The sequence below is a fragment of the Ambystoma mexicanum genome, chromosome 4p, assembly GCF_040938575.1.
Source record: "Ambystoma mexicanum isolate Mex_15411 chromosome 4p, UKY_AmexF1_1, whole genome shotgun sequence".
NCBI lineage: Eukaryota > Metazoa > Chordata > Amphibia > Caudata > Ambystomatidae > Ambystoma > Ambystoma mexicanum.
This window is the reverse complement of record NC_090927.1, coordinates 1163660581-1163677859: the sequence shown is the minus strand read 5'-3', so window position 1 is coordinate 1163677859 and position 17279 is coordinate 1163660581. Positions and strand designations below refer to the sequence as shown.

Sequence of the window (17279 nt, the reverse complement as noted above, 5' to 3'; positions counted from 1 at the left end):
AACTCAAACAAATTCAGTTTCCTCGCTGTAGTTTGCATGCCATGCATTTGGTTTGCTTTTGCATCCACCTGTAAGCAAAACGTGTGTGTATTGGTAGCCATTGCATGCATGTAAGTGATGTGTTTAGAGGATCAGCTAGTAGCTGTGTTGATGGCTTAAAAGATGGTACGTTCCCTTGCAGGAGCTTCAGAGAGACATAGAGAAGCACAGCACAGGCGTGGCGTCGGTCCTTAACTTGTGTGAAGTGCTCCTGCATGACTGTGATGCGTGTGCCACAGAAACGGAATGCGACTCCATTCAGCAGGCCACGCGCAGCCTGGACCGAAGGTGGAGGAACATTTGTGCGATGTCGATGGAAAGGAGACTCAAGTAAGTTTGCAGCCACACCCTTGCTTGTGCCAGGGAAGTCTATGAATTATTTGCAGCCCATGATGCTTTCTCGCATTAGTCTGTGCCCTATCACACAAGGCAAAGATCCCTCGACTGTGCACAGGTAGCATTCCACTATAGGGCTCTGCTGAGTACATCTGTCCTTGTTTAGGAATATGTTGGCTGTTCCACGGAGAGGTACATTACAAGCTGAGAACATAATAGAAAGTGGTCAAATAAGTCACATTTAGTGAGCTGCACAATATCTAATTGAAAAAATATGTAGCATTGACATTTCAGAATTTGGGTAAGGATCTTTGTGGATAAATGTTATCATTTTGGCACGGTGTGTCTTTATATGTTACCCACAGGTGAACCATACAATATAGAACAGGATTCACATCAAGTAAAGTTGGTTGGGGGTAAAAGCAGTGACATTTATCATTGCCACAGCTCATTGTGGAGAACATGTTCAGAACTGTTGGGAGCCTTTAGATTTTCAATATGTATAGTTGGGATTCAATCTGGCAAGGCCCTTCCTCCATAGCCAGGCCCATCTTTGGGATTGAACAGATGGCCAGTGGGAGTCAGTTCCCCGTAATCCTCAGCTCCAGGCAGGTTAGTCGGCCTAACCATTCTCCACAGTACATAGACGGTGGATTTTTGTCCCAAAGTTTATCCTGAAGAACCCGGGTTACCTACCGCCATCGCCTCGCCCAGACTGGATTACATTGTAGCATGGACCACAAATGATCCAGCACCAGAGCCCATGAAGTTATTTGGGTGCCCAAAATGTCTTCTTGCAGCACAGTTTCCTACCAGCTGGTAGCACCCCCACCCTTGGCACACACGTTAGAAGTAAGGGACCTCAAAGGTTTTATGAAGTAATCCGGACCAGATCCAACCATCATTGGACCATTTGCAGAGGGTGGACATAGACCAAAAGGACTGTTATTACACCATTTGCTGTGTGCAAGCTTGATGGGGTAGATAAACTATCAGACTAACACAAGCAGAAGCACATCACTTTCCTCTGATCCCTTCGTTTTTTGTTGATCCGCTCCCTGTAGAGTACCAAATGGTCTGCAAAGAACGTTGCTACCCATATCACTTCTTGAAGGAAGGCCTTGCCACCACAAGTAAAAACAATAATGCTTGCCTAAATGCAGCTTACAAACGTCGGGTTGTGTGAAATATCCAGAGTTACGATTCTTTGGTACTTTCTAAGGGGCACAGTATTGTCCAATGAAGCAGATCCAACCAATGGTGATACCCCTGCCCATTAAAATAGTCTGCATTGTTTTGCTGCCTGGTTCTGCTGAAGTGTACACAGGTGGGTTCTAACCTCAGACAATATGTTGACCATTTGTTTTTTAGCACCATATTTGTCGAAGTATATCTTAATGTTACCCTCTCACACCTCCCCAACTTGCCTTTCTGGCTGTTGGTTACACCTTTTTGACCATTCTCCACTCTCCCTCGTCAGATCCCTGAAAAGTTGTGTCCAGAATGTTCCCATGCCCTTTGTATAAGATCTTTTCTGGAACAGCGCTCACAAGAGACCAGTGGAGGCATTATTGTATGATGCTCTTGAAAACATCTAAATAAATAAATAGTAAATAATCAATGCCCAAACTCTCACATTCAATCACCAGTATGGGAAACCTTGGCGATAGAATTAATACGTTATGGCGTTAAGAATTGTACGATGTACCCCGATTCTCTTTCCACCAAAAGGATATGTCTAGTAGTGATCTACCCTCTTCTGGTCATTGGGCCGGAAACTCGATGTAGTACTTACAGGAAAGGAATGACCGGAAACCCCTGGATGATCAAAGCCTTGCTAGCCCAGTGACATCTTGCACACGCCCTGAAACTGAATTATTAGAAAGGAATGGCCGAGGTTGAGTGGCTGTCTCACTGCAATCCTAATTCAGTGTGTAAATGGATGTGGTATACATGTGTGTGTGTCCCCATTTATGTGTCCACAACCCTATTTACAAATCATCCCAGATTGGAAACGGAGTCGTATTTTTATGCATATGAGTTTAAACTTAGTTCCTTGCTTCAAGGTAACAGGGGTGAGATTAGGTCTTGCAGTAGATAAAAGACATGGCAGAATGTGTACAAAGAAAGAGGTATTGGAGACTGCTCGATACTAGTTGACCTCCTGTGATCGGTTGGTTAATATGTATTGTTTGTTTACGTTTATATGCGATGTTAAAATAATTGACAATAATGATTTCGGGCAGAGGTGAGTTTTAGGAAGAGTCACATCTTAGTTTTGATGCTAACTAGATTGTGGCAAAACATGGAAAAGATTTGAAATCATTGTATGGAGTAATAGACTGCATGCTATGGAAATGAATTTTAACGTATTTTATATTGTGAAGTATTCTTAAATGTATCTATAAAAGTGTGAAAAGTTTGTAATACACTTTAGAACACAAAATAATTTTATATGCAAGTGGATGCTCGTTTTCTCTCAGTGAGCACGTTTAGAAGCTCTGTGATAAATCCTGTCTGTCTCCTCTACAAGGTACAGGGCAATTCAGCAGCTGCTTCACAACATTTGCAAACATTGGCGAGGCTCAGCGAGAATGTATCTTGCAATGCCTGCCTTTATAAATGATTAATGTTTTCCTTTGATCTAAGATCAAACAGCTTCGACTTTTGCATATTTATCAATTCGCTTGTGTTTTTTAGTAGTAGGTGATGTTCAAGTGCCACCTAAAAGCTGAAACTATTGTTTTGGAATACTGCTAGGGAGAGAGATGAGGTTAGGCGAGACACAGATTGTTCATTTATCCATGCTTTGACTGCTCATACCCATGTTCATCCCTATGGCCATCCCGATCCGCTACCTACCACTCACCGTATAAAACACTTTCCCTGGGCATCACCCTGAACTAGCTCTATCAAGCAGTGACGTCAAACTTTGGCCTGTCAGCGTTATATTTTGTAAGCAGTCTGCTGAGAGTTAAAGGCTATAATGCAGCTCTTAATGCGCTGCACGTGCGATAAAAATGGCTCAACAAAGTGTACCATAACAACTTCATTTAAATGTGTCCCATGCACTGAAATCCTGTTGCAAACAAGCATTGTCAATGCTGAACGTTTTGGCTTGAATATATGTATTAGATAGGCATTTTCCAGGCACTGCTATCATATTCTGTGGTAATCACATTTCCCAGCTGTTGCCATCTTATTGCCAGGAATTACCATTATGGCATTGCCTGGCAAATGCATATCACATGCCTAGTTAACAGCCAAAACTGTTGGCTTTGCCATTGCTTATTCTGTGCATTCCGATAGTAGCACATAAATGGAATGCGTACCGTTTGAGTGAAAGTGCAGGCTATGATTAAAAAGTGTGAATTCCTCTATTCCAGTGTTGTCCTTCATCCTAGCTTCTACCATAAGGCAGAGCGTTGCCCCAATACGACTCTGAGCTATGATGCATTTTTCCTAGGAAAATGGTAGCTTTTATGATGCTTGTTATAAATGTTTTTGCGGCACATCCAATACATTATTTTGCAAAATGAATGATGGCGACCCATCCCCAGGGTTCGCTATTAGCAAACGCTAGTATGATTTAACGTCGGTCTGCATGCATGGTTGCATGCACGGCAGAGGGAGATGCAGGAACTGGGCTAGGCTTTACTCCCTTGATCTTTGATACCTTTGCCAAATTCCTCCACAGCGCACCTGTGAATGCTGTCGTCATGCATATCAAGTACCACTTCACGCTAAGTGCTTAATGTTCAGTGTCTTACAACTTGATAATCACAGTTGATGCCACAATGTCGGGCCTTTCATTGTGCTGTAAAGAACTGGTGGGATGTTTACTCTTTTGTACTCAGGCCCATGAAGGGCTGAGTCGGCCCTCTCCGGATCGGAACATGGCCTGCAGGTTGCATACCCATCCTAGCGGAGAACGCTTCGACATGGAACATAGTTTATTAACACCATCCTCAATGGGCTCCTGTTTTAAGTGGACAGAAAGTAAAGATGTATGAAAAGAGGGTGAGGAAAATAAGTGGAGAGGAATGTCGCGGGGGGAGGGACACAAACAAAGAAAAGGAAAGTGGAACAATGTTGTACAGGCACAGAATAAAAGGCGCCCACATTTAATGCTACTGTTAAAAAGCTTGCAACCGTTATGTAATATATGAATTAACAATAAAAACAATTAGAATGTGTCATAAGGCGAGTTGTTGGAATTTAATGACATTCTACACTTAAACCAGTGGTATTGTGCATCATTTTAATTTCAAAACATTGAAGTAATCATCAGTGGCACCTTGGAGAATTGCAGCGGACTATATCTAATATACAAAATAGCCCCCAAAATGAGCCTTACCATTGACTGCCGCGGTTAGCTCCGGGCACCTATTTTAGCATGAGTTTCTGCCACTTTGCAGCAACTGTTACAAAGTAATAAGAATAGATTGATGACTGGAAGTCTCGCATTGCTCAGCTGAGCCTACATCCGGTCTGGAAGGAAACACAGGGCCACCTTGTACCACGGCACTATGCAGTGTACAGCATAGCTCTTGGCATTGAGAGACAGGGCCAGGCAGATATTTCACTTTGACTTCTTGCATTGCATGTGTCGTGCTGTGATGCACCATGACTCTGTGTTTCCTTTTTGACATGATCTGCCCAATCGGACCAATGACGGACTTCCAGTAACCAAGTTCTTCCTGCTACTTAGTAGCAGTATTTGCAGAGGGGCAAATATTCATTAAAAAAAATGGCTGCCCACTGCTGTCTTCAGGAATCATTTTATGGGCTAACTTTTTTGTTACAATTCTCAAAGTGGCCACCAGAGGTAATTTGAATGTTTTGAAAAGAAACTGGTGCATTTTTCCACCCCGTTTGCATCAGTGACCCAATGCAGTGTATTTATTTCGTGTGCAAATTGCAATCCAACGCTATCGCAGAATATCGTCCATGCAGGGCCACCAACTCCCCCTGCTGTGTTGTTTGCAAGGAGGAGTCTGTCTGCTGGAGGGAACTGGTTTCGTCCAGCACAAGTAGGTCTTCTCTTTCCTGCTGGCCATGCATTGGCTGAAAATCAAATATGAATGGAGGCAGCTGCCGCTCAAGCACTGCCAGGCCGCCGACAACTCAAGTGCGGCCGGGGGCAGTATTGTGTGCGGTTTATTTATAAGTCGCAAACCCATTTTTTTTTTACATTCATTTCACAGAATTGAGGAGACGTGGCGGCTGTGGCAGAAATTTCTGGACGACTATAGCCGCTTTGAAGACTGGCTGAAGGTTTCCGAGCGGACGGCTGCCTTCCCCTGCTCCTCCGGTGTGCTCTACACGGTGGCAAAGGAAGAGCTGAAAAAGTTTGAGGTGACTCCCCCCCGCCCCCCTGCTTGAAATGAAATATCTCGTGCTCATGTTGCAGCAGCTGACCGCGCCATATTGTGCGTGGAGTTGAGGTATTCACAGCTGATGCTCTTGCAGTGCACCGCGCCGTCTGCTTGCAGGCCAAAGCAATCCACAGAGGATGTCACGACATACACAGCCCATTCATATCCCCCACTGCCCCTACACTATCCGCCTGCAGGCCGCAGCAGCTGACGGGAGGTTTAACAGCACGCATAGGCTTGCACATATGCCAGTAAAGATTTCTGACCAGTGGATAACGCATGGCTGGCCTGACGTCATGAAGTTGTATCCAAAAGGCCACCTTATGTTATTACAAGTCATTTGGATTCTCTTGAGTTGGCAGATGCTAGCTCTGTGCGCCCTGAGGCCTACGGGCATGTTGGCGCATTACAAGAATTAAAATAAATAAATAGCTGGGCTGGTAGGGGGTAGATGTATTACATGTTCAACAATGCATTCCTCAGCTGTATTGAAGTCTTCAAAACACTTTGTAAAATAGCAGCAGTTGTGTTAACCTTTGCAATTAATATGTTGTGTGTAATTAAACGTCATACCCAAACGATCAAACTCAATTCAGCAAAGCAAATAATGCTAACATAGTTTCCTTTAAGAGTTACAACTTAACATCTTATCCTTTGACTCCAAGGTCCCCTAACAATAGGCGTCACAAGATCAAAGACTCGTGGTTCCATTTTATATTGTAGTTGGTATAACATGACATGGAAACTATTATATACATTTCGTCACAACAAGTTCCTTAAGTTATTTAAATGTCAATGACGTGGGTCTGATATTATTAGACCGTTTGTTAAGCAGGTTTCCTTCATAAAGACCTTCACTGTCGCCTGGGCAACTCCTATGTCCCTTGTTTCCATATTTTATCCTGAATTATTGAATCTTTTTATGAACAGTTCAACAAATATCTCAGCAGCAACATATTCACCAATCTTAGCACTTTTCTCCAAAACATGACTGTGTGACAACACACAGATAGTGTCAACAGCATCTATCAGTATCAAATAGATTTCTTTCAAAATAAAATATCACATGGACACGATCTTCAGTGTTTAATCGACAGAGACGCTGTAGACAATTCTCTCGATGTAACCCTCTCCAAGGATCCCAGATAACAAGTAGACCCAGTTGAGCAAAGCACAATTCAGTTTTAAACCAAATAATTAAACTTATTTTTATTAATACCTTTAATCACCATCAAATGGTGTTTTACATTAAGTGATTTTTCTGAAATACCTCCAGAACAAACGTCGTGCACTGATTTAAAAAAAATGTGTTTTTCCCACTACACCTCTCAGCTCTTATCTTGCCAATGTGCAGCTGTGAGTTGGGGGCCTGCAAGATTGTATACAGCACAGCCATTCATACATGCCTCACGTGCAAAGGCCCAGCTTTTGGATGGCAAATATCGCTACTGTACAATTTCATATAATGCAGAGAAGGGTCCTTTGTGATCATTCTGTGCATTACTTTATAGGCTGGATTAGAAGCTCACCTTTTCATCTCCTTTGGGCCTTCAGCTATAGAACATTTTTTACGTCCAACGCTTTGGTGGTGATAAAAATACAGTGAGGCGCTTCACCTCCTAATCGTGCAAAGCGTAGTGCACGTAGTATTCACAGGAATAACGATAATCGTGCATGCAGTATTTCCGAACCCACAAGAGTATGTATGTACTGCTACCAGCCGAATCCTAATGAGAGCCTCTGAGTGCTGCTGAATGGCGTAGCTACTAGAAAGGAATTCTGAGATGTGTCAGAGAGACTGGGTCCTATACGTGAGTATCAGGAACCAGGCGCTGCAGATGTTTGGCACGGCACATTAGCAAAGCGCCCCATCTCTCCAGTGCCACAACCAGTAGGAACATCCTCACATTTGGTGACAATTAGACATGGGTCAAGTCCTAAAAATTAAAGTGGGGGGACTCATCAGCAAACGCAATGGGATGTGACGTCACCAGGAATTAGCATATCAAGGTGAAATATGCATATTTCATTAAATTGGATTTGCACAACCACCCAAATTGAACAGGGCAAATGACATTTGCCTTTCATAAACTCAACACACACATAAAACCAAGAGAGGACATTTTTTTCTAATAGTGTTTTTGAAAACATTAAAATGTGTGCATGTTTTAAACTCCAAGAACAAATACACATGTTTTCCCTGGAACATGCAGTACCGAAATGGGACATTTCACCTTTAGTTGGTTGTTATTTTTGATCAGGTTATACAGTGCAGTGGTGAAGTGTCCGGCCTACAAACCTGACGACTGCAGTTTGATCCCCGAGGTCTGCTTTAATTAATACATTCCAAGAGGACATCCAAGGTTTCTCTCTTAGCTGGGGGGGACTGAGTCCACCCTCTGAATAAAGTGGGGGGACTCTGTCCCCCCGTGTACCCTCGACCTGAGCCCTGCAATTAGAGAGTGACCTTCTGGACACTTGTGAAGAAGAGAGGTTATAGTGTTGGCACCACCATTTTCCACTGACAATAAATGCTCCCTAACCTTCTGAACACCTACATCCCGGGGGGCCAGCGTGGTATGACAAAAGGCAAGGTTTTGCACAGGAGTCCTCAGAACCTCGGGCTGGGGTGATGGAACACAGGGCCCATGCCTGCCCCCCACTCCCTCCCCCTCCAAATGAGGGCTTATGCATGCCTTGTGTCACAACAAAACCACGTTTTAGGGTGGGTGTGTGTGTCCGTCCTAATGGCACCCCTTAAGTCAATCTTGGCCAACTGATAACAGGTAAACACTTGAAAGATGGGATACTAGAGACTGCACAGACAGAAAGAGGTAGATTGATGAAAAGCAATTAAAGTGACTGCTGTGGCATGCTGATGTTAAACAGTATTTGCCACTCATATGAAGTGCAAGCTTTTTTTTCCTTCTATTTCTTGAGTTTAATGCTGTCTGCCTCGGTTCCATGTGATGGGAACGAATACAAAAATAAATAATGAATTTTTATCTAAACAAAAACAACTAACAAAATATCGATTTCCCCATGTTTTAATCCCCACCCTAACTTCCTCCCCACCAGATTTAAACCCTTACCCCACATATATTGTTTTTATAAATTCCGTATTTTTTCATTGTTATTGTTTTGCTTAAAATTAATCATTTATTTTGTGTTTGTTAAAATCACTCCGATACCGCCTGACTCCATGTTTTTAACTTATAATGAAGATAATGGGCCTCATTCCGAGTATGGCGGTAAGGGATAGCGGCCACCGGTAACGAGACCGGTGGCGGTAATCTCTTACCGCCATACTCCGAGTTCCCTCTGCGCCCTCGCCCTTAACGCCTGCTTTGAGCAGGTGTTAAAGTCGAGGGCGCAAAGGGGCCTCCAAGCCAATAACGGTGACCGTAATGAACGGTCACCGCTATTTGCATCTTCCCCATTCCCATTGAGCCCTATGGGGGCTCATTTGGGAATGGGGAAGAGCCTTGGTGAATGGGGAATTACCGCCCCGCCAACCTTGGAATGGGGCGGTAATTCCGCCATCCACCAAGGCGCTGCCGGTCCGGGTACGGCGTCAACCAAGGCGTTAATAGCGCCATTGGTTAGCGCCGTACTCGGAATGAGGCCCAATGTGTCAACTGTCTAGATTTATTAAGACAACGTTTAACCTATTGCATTACCAATGCTCACTGTAGCTTAGCTTAACTATATAACCAGATAACCATGTATGTTTCTGTACATTGTACAGCATATTTCTTTACATTTATTTTATTGGACATTTGTATGGTGCCTACACACAGGTGTTTCCAGGCACCACGAGACAAGAAGGGGGGGAGGTAGGGGGTCAAAGACCGAAGGATTCTGGCTGGGAGGTATTTCGGGAGAGAACGCTGGATGTCGAGAGGTCCCAGACAGCCTTGTGGATGATGCAAGGGTGTTTTAAATTACAATGTTGTAGCCTTTTAGGAGAGGGAAGGGGGTATATTTTACCAAGCAGGCACACTTCTTTGCCCATGCTATTATCTAAGTCAAGTAGGTGCAGATTGTGCCACCTCTAGAGATGAGATTCAATGCATCACCAAATGTTACAGCAATGATTGTTTTTAGCACTACCTTCCTGCAACTTGTAGTGGCAACATAACAGCTTTTTATCGAATTTAGCACTGTATCATTTACATTTTATTGGTGGGCAAAATTGCGGCACATCTATCTTGGTGCGATAAGGAAAATGGTTGACTACTTCAACTCTAGTCGAAGTTTCGCTTGCAAGTGGCATGTCAGTGTTCAAGAGCAGCTTTTACTTTTTCCACCCACAATCATGTAAAATATTTGTTTCCAGTTTAATACGCAATTCCTATACAAATATACTTATCCAGATTTCCTTAACCTACTTTACGTCAAAAATGGAATGTTTGGTGTAGATTGCCATTCTAGCTTGCGCACAGTGTCCTGGAACTGTATCAAGTGTTGATTTTGTTATTCTTATCATCAGGCTTTCCAGCGTCAAGTCCATGAAAGCCTTACCCAGCTAGAGCTGATCAACAAACAGTATCGTCGACTGGCCAGAGAGAACCGCACAGATTCTTCGAGCAAATTGAAGGAAATGGTTCATGAGGGTAACCAGCGATGGGACAACTTACAAAGAAGGGTGACCTCAATTTTACGCAGACTGAAGGTATAGCTTTAAGATGCTCTTCATAGCTTGTTTTGGAAATGTGGACCTGCTTGCCACCACTCCATAGCATGTGATAAGCAATTACAATTCTGCATTGATTTTAGGGACCACGCTCGTTCACATCACTTTATGGACATCGCTAAATAGTCCTAAAAGCCCACGTATCACCTTATAACCATGTCAGAATACAATGCAAGCAATGGAATAGATTTGGCACAACTTGCTGTTTTATTAAACTCTGTTTACTGTTTGGGCTTGTATGTCCCATTGTGGAAGAGCCAGTGGCTGCCTTCGAATTTGCACATTTTGTGAGGATATATTGACATGCAACATGTGGTTTCAGGTTTAGGGCAACGCTATAAGAGTCATTCGAGACCCCCCCATGATCTGAGAGAAACAAGATGCATACCCCTCAGTTTCATCTTAGCCTTTCCATTGTGATAAATTAAATGAACCAGTTCCTTTTTGTTTTCCTTGTGCTTTTTCCTTATCAGCTTCCCGATGGGCAGGTCTTTGGGCCATAAGCCTAGCATTACATAGGCCCGGCGTTAAACCATGGCGCTATTAGCACCATGGTTGGTGCTGGTGTTGTAACGAGTCCGCCATGGTGGAATGGGGAAATACCACCCCATTCCAAGGTTGGCGGGGCGGTATTTCCTCATTTCACCATGGCCCTTCTCCATTCCCATTTTCACCCCATAGGGCTCAATGGGACTGGGGAAGGCGCTAAGTACGGTACCGCAAATTGCGGTACTGTAATTAGCACCGAGGTCCCTTTGCGGCACCCTACTTTAACGGCTGGTAAAACCAGCCGTTAAGGTCGGGTCCCGCAAAGGGACCTTGTATTCAGGCGTTAAGGGTTTAACGGCGCTGACACCTTTTACGGCGCCGTTAAACCCTTAACGCCAGGGTCGTAATGAGGCCCATTGTGTTGCATTCATTTAGAGGCTTGTAATTGCTCGGATGATTTTTCAAAATCACTACATAGGGAACGACTTAGGGAAGGCACCCTTGTGCAGTTGTCTCAACTGGAGTTTAACTTAACTAATCTCTCTCAAAGGTAGCTAGACTGAGCAGTCTGACAGAACTAAGGAGGGAGGGGCACTAGTGTGCAGAGGAGTTAACACACATATGGCAAATAAAAGGAACCATACAGGTTAGTATAAAAGACTTTAGTTTATTACACTACCACATTTAAGGTATATTTCATTTTACACAATTAAAGGTAAATAAAAAGTAATATTATACAATCCTCTATGAGTTACAAAATACGTAGGATTCCACATATCATATGACATACTGTAAATGCTAAAATGGGGAAAAGGTTGTTATATGCTTTAAAACATAGGCCTTACATATATGAGGCAGCTTAAACACAGTGTAGCTAATTTCAGAAGCACTGGCACTATATACGAAGAGTCTTAAGAAGTCTCTATGTTTTCCAGAAAGGTTCTTCTGTGTCACAGGTAAGTAGCACTAAGAGAGACCACTCAAAATAGAGATTCTCCAGCACGGGGTCTGTATGGATTCACATGCTGATGAATATTCCCTGTCGTTAGGCTGGGAATCCTCTGTAAAAAGAAAGCAGTTTTGCTTTAGACAGAAAACTGCTTGTCTCCTCTATAGCCAATCATTGTTTTTTGGGTCATACTGCCCCTAGCCAATGACAGTTGTCTCCCTAAGATCCACTCCTGGTGGCCATCTTCAGATATTTACGACACGTTTCAGAAGTGTGATGCTTTTTCGATACTGTGAATAACTTGATCGTTTTTTCTTCCTTTCATCGGCAACCGTCAAGGTTGACTACCGGCAGCAGGGACCCATTGTCGGTGAAGATCGGGTTCCATCGTCAGATCTTCTCTCCAAGTTTTTACAGGCCCAGCCTTGGGTTTATATCTGAACTCGACAATGTCCAAGGGGTGCATGAGAAGTCTCTTCAGGGCCTGCAAGAATTGTGGCCTGAAGAACGTTTATGTCAAGGACTGGCACCTCAAGTGCCTGTATTGCCTGCATTTGGACCACAATGAAGACGGTTGGGAGGTCTGCTGGGTGTTCCTGGAAAAGACCAAGCGAGATCGCTATCGCAGCTTGGTGGCTTGGCTCAAGGAGGAGAAGGCCTCTGACGCAGCCTGCAGGGTGCAGTCTTGCCGCAACAATGACCGGCAAGTACCATGAGCGTGCTCCATCTGAGAAAAAGAGGTTGAGGTCCTTTGTGGATGCTCCTTCCAAGGGGATACAAAAGAAGGCGAAACATCACTCGGCTGCTCCCACGAATGTCACCTGTGCTGTGGGATCTGGTTTGGGAAGTACTTGCTCCATGTCTACGATGAGCCTACCGGTTATTGGGGTTCCTTCTGCGAGGAAGTCCCGGACCCCTTCCTAACACAAGTCCTCTTCCAAGGACAAGTCTTCGAAGAAGAGATCTGCGGTAGGCCTGTCAACGGCTCCCACGTCTTTGTCCGCAACAGTCCCAAAGACTCCATCGATGGCACACTTATCTATCAGGGTCGCAGCTCTGTTGACGACCACTTCGTCAGTCAAGACCTCTGCCTCGTTGATGACCCTTTCTTCATCGACGACCACAACTCTGTCGACGAACAATGCATCTGCGACCACTACTTCAACAAACCCAAGTATCACTTTGTCAGCGAGAAGCTCAGCGATGACTGTTGTGTCCACAGTCACGACGACACCTAGGTTAGCTTTGCCACCACGGCCTCCATCTGCTCTACCGATCACGACATTGTCAGCGGCTACACCGATTTTGCAAATCCAATCCTCTCCTCCTTCCTGAAAGACTAGAGTAGAGTGAGGTAGTTGCTGCCTCTGATGGATTTTCTGCTGAGGCCCGTGAGGGTGTCTCCTCCGGCTCCAGTGTGGTCTCCAAGGAAATCTCCCCACATCTACAGCAGTTTGGTGGATGAGAATCTGCTTGGCAGCTTTTGCTGAGACCATGAAGGACCCAAGTCTCAGGAATGTTCTCCACACCAGGATCCAAACCTGACTTTTGCTCCCCCAAGAAGTCTCTGCTCTGATCCATTCACGGTTGCACCGTTCACTCCCAGGTTGACGCCCAGGGGCATGTCGCTGGACATTCTCACTGCCCTGCACACCTTGATGGTGGAAATTCAGAAGAGGCTGCCTACTTCTCCGGCTCTGGGCCCAGCCCGCTGCCGTCTCCGGCCTCCTAGTAGGAGTCCCCCAGGCTAAGTCCTCCCAGGCCTCAACGTAGACCGAGCCCTTGCGGCCTGAAGGGTCAGCCGACACCGCCCATAGGCCCTTGACCCCAGTGGAGGAAGAACAACTGCATGCAGACAATGCCACGGACACGGATACCACAGCAATTCATACAAACAAGTTTTATGATTATGTCCCGACTGACGGTGAACCTCTGGGCACCGACAAGCCCACCATGGCTTCACCACTGGATAAGATTGGCTCCTTCCATGCAAGGATCTCACAGGCGTCCAAACTCAGACTGGTGCTGGAGGAGAAGAACAAAATAGTTATTTCTCTTACAATGCCGTGAGTCCTCGAGAAAGACAGTCATGTCGGTCCTTTTGTTGGACGACGTCTGAAGTATAGGGTCCCAGACTTGGCCCCCACGTTTTGAGATCGCAGCCTTCGCCGGACTCAGTGGTGTAGGCTGCTGCCAGGAAGCGCTTGTCCAATCCATCTTCTTCTTCCATGGGCCTTTCGGATCAGGAGAGCAAGAAGCTGGATGCGGTTGGCAAACGCATCATTTACACCGCAGCTTCCACTCTGAAGGCCACCAATGACCTTGTCATTCTGTCTCACTGTGACTGGGAGCTTTGGTACAAGCTCGGGCTGATATTGGATTTCCTGCCAGACGAAAAGAAGGCTGAAGCCCTGTCCCTGTTCCAGGATGGCAAGATGGCCTCAGACCATGCCATCACAGTGGCACTGGACATGGCGGACTCTGGTTTCTGCAAGGTGGGCAACGGGGTGGCTCTTTGACGCCAAGCTTGACTGAAGGACACAAACTTCTGGGCAGACATCCAGTCCAAGGTGGTGGACATGCATTTTGATGGGAACAACTTGTTCGGGAAGGCAGTGGATGAGACACTCCAGGCTATCAAGACTGATACGAAGACGGCACGCTCTCTAAGGACCCTGCAGCAAAGGTAATCGTCGTCCTTTTGTTCCTTGAGAGGCAAGGTGCCCAGGTCCTCCAAGGGGTACTCTACCCCCTATCATCAGCCCTTCCACTCCACCACCCAGGAAGCCTAAAAGGGCTGCTCCCAGGACTACAGCAGCAGAGGCCAGTGTCGTCGTCCGCAGGACGCACATGCCCAAGCAGGCCTGAGCCGGCTATGGATCCGGGCCCCCACTTTCGCACTCCAATGGGAGGCCTACTATCAAACTTTTTCGAGCAGAGGAAAGCCATCCCCACAGACAAATGGGTGCTGGATGTTCTTCAGCAGGGGCACGCCTTGGAATTTCACCAGAGGTACCCTTGCATTCCTCCTTAGGATGCCCCAACAAGTACTTGAAGTCCCAAAAGTTCAGGATGTTCACGTTACACCACATGTTCTACCAGCTGGAAGAAGGCGACTTTCTGGCAACTTTGCACCTGGAGGACATCTACTTTTACGTCCCCAATCACCCGAAACATCAGAAGTCCCTTCATTTTGGGGTCCAGCGACGGCACTACCAGTTCAAGGCCCTGCCCTTTGTCCTAAAATCGGCACAAAGGGTGTTCACGAAGTACTTAGCCCCTGTGGCAGCACATCTGCACCTCAAAAGCGTCCACGTCTATCCTTATGTGGACGACTGGTTCATCCACTCCCGCGCACTGGCAGACCAGCACACAGCGGAGACCATACGCCATCTGACATAGCTTGAATTCTCCATCAATTATTCAAAGTCCGCCATGGAGCCATCACAGAATGCTCTGTTCCTGGGTGCCCGTCTCAACACCGTCACATGCCTGGCTACCACCCTCAGAGGAGAGGGTAACAGCCATCCTAGGGTAGGTGCAGCGCCTGTCAACCGTGAAGTCCACAACAGTAAGCTCCATCAAGTCGCTAATGGGCATGATGTCCTCCTGCATTCACCTTGTTCCCTTTTGCATGCTCCAGATGAGACCGCTACAGGAATTTCTTGACGCAAGGTGGCTGCAGGTCAAGGGCACTTGGATGGATAAGATCGCCCTAAACCTAGAGTACAGACAAGCTCTACGATGGTGGGGATTACACCCACATCTCAAACAAGGAGCTCCCTTTGAAACCCCACCGTACCAGGCCACGGCCACCACGGATACCTTCCTGGAAGGGTGGGGGCACACATCAGGCAGTCACACGCCAGAGGCCTCTGGCTCCCAGAGGAGAAGGACTTCTACATAAATGTTCTGGATCTCTGGGCAGTCTTCTGGGCCCTCAAATCATTCCAACCTCAGCTGCGGGGGAAGGTGGTGTGGATCTTCACGGACAACACCACCACCATGTTTTACATCAAGAAGCAGGGTGGAACGAGCACCACAGTGCTTTCCCTGGAGGCCCTGGCCCTGTGGCACTGAGCCATCCTACATGGCAGGTTCCTCGTCCCCTTTCACCTGGTGAGCACCAAGAGGACCATCACAGACTTACTCAGCAGGCAGCTACAGTCATATCACGAGTGGTAACTTCCTCATGTGCAAGTGTCCTTTCTCTTCCGCAAGTGGGGCCAACAACAGGTTGACCTCTTCACGGCAGCGGCCAACTCCAAGTGCCAGAGGTTCACCAACAGGTAGGTATCCTCAGCCAAAGAGCCTGGGGGATGCCTTCTTGTTCCCCTGGGATGGGCTCCCCCTGTACGCCTTCCCTCCAATTCCACTCCTGCTGCATGTGATCAACACACTCAGACGTTGCCATTGCAGGCTGATCCTCATTGCTCTGGCGTGGCCACAGCAGATCTAATACCCGGACCTGCTCTGTCCGTCATTGGCTCCGTCCATCCGGCTGCCTCCACTTCCTGGTCTTCTCTCCAGAGAAAACGGAACAATACTGCATCACAACCCGGCGTCCCTGGGCCTCACGACCTGGCTCCTGCATGCCTAAAGTTTGGGCATTATTCCCTGCCGCTGGAATGCAATAAGATCCTGGCCAAAGCCAGAGCTTCATCTACGTTGTCTTGCTACGGCCTAAATGGAATTGCTTCACAGTGTGGTGCAGGACTCAGAAGATTATGCCTCTTTCCGAATAACGCTCTGCAGCTCCTTCCGTACCTGCTTTTGCTGGCCAAGGCGGGCACTAGCTCATGCTTCAATCAAGGTGCATCTGGCTGCAATATCCCGGTACACCCAGGTGCTTGGTAAACCCTTCCTCTGGTCGCACAGGCTCGTCAAGGAGTTGCTCAAGGTCCTCTTCAGGACTTCTCCACCAGTGAAGGCTCCTGCTCCGTCTTGGGAATTCAAAGTGGTTTTGACTAAGCTTATGGGGGCTTACATTTGAACTGATCCATCAGGCCCCTCTGAGGTTTCTTCCATGGAAGACTGCTTTCCTGGTGGCCTTCACTTCAGCCAGGTGGGTCAGGGAGATCCAGGCCCTCTCCTGCAAGCAGCCGTACTTGTCCTTCCACACTGACGGTGGTGCTGCGGACCCACCCCACCTTTTATACCGAAGGTTCCTGTGGAGTTCCATCTCCAGGAGCCTTTTGTTTTGCCAGTTTTCTTTCGGAACCCTTCCACGCCTGCTGAAAGTGTGTTGTATTCGGTGGACGTTGCTCGTGCCTTGAAGTTTTATGTGGCATGAGCAAAGGATTGTTGCAAGACATCTCAAATGTTCATCAATTTTGGACCAGTGGGACATGGGATGGCCCTTTCTAAGGCCTCCAGTTCCAGGTGGCCCTCT

The 17279-nt window shown here is 46.4% G+C and overlaps 1 protein-coding gene across 18 annotated transcripts in view; it reads left to right on the top strand.

Annotated features, from left to right (window-relative positions):
* The window catches only part of SYNE1 (spectrin repeat containing nuclear envelope protein 1), a 1651720-nt gene that overhangs the window by 1502487 nt on the left and 131954 nt on the right, over nt 1–17279 (top strand). For all 18 annotated transcript variants that reach the window (XM_069606781.1, XM_069606782.1, XM_069606785.1 and 15 more), the window contains 3 exons: nt 182–369; nt 5583–5733; nt 10246–10428. In XM_069606781.1, coding sequence (XP_069462882.1) covers nt 182–369; nt 5583–5733; nt 10246–10428 — 522 coding nt within the window. The remainder of the gene's footprint in view (nt 1–181; nt 370–5582; nt 5734–10245; nt 10429–17279) is intronic.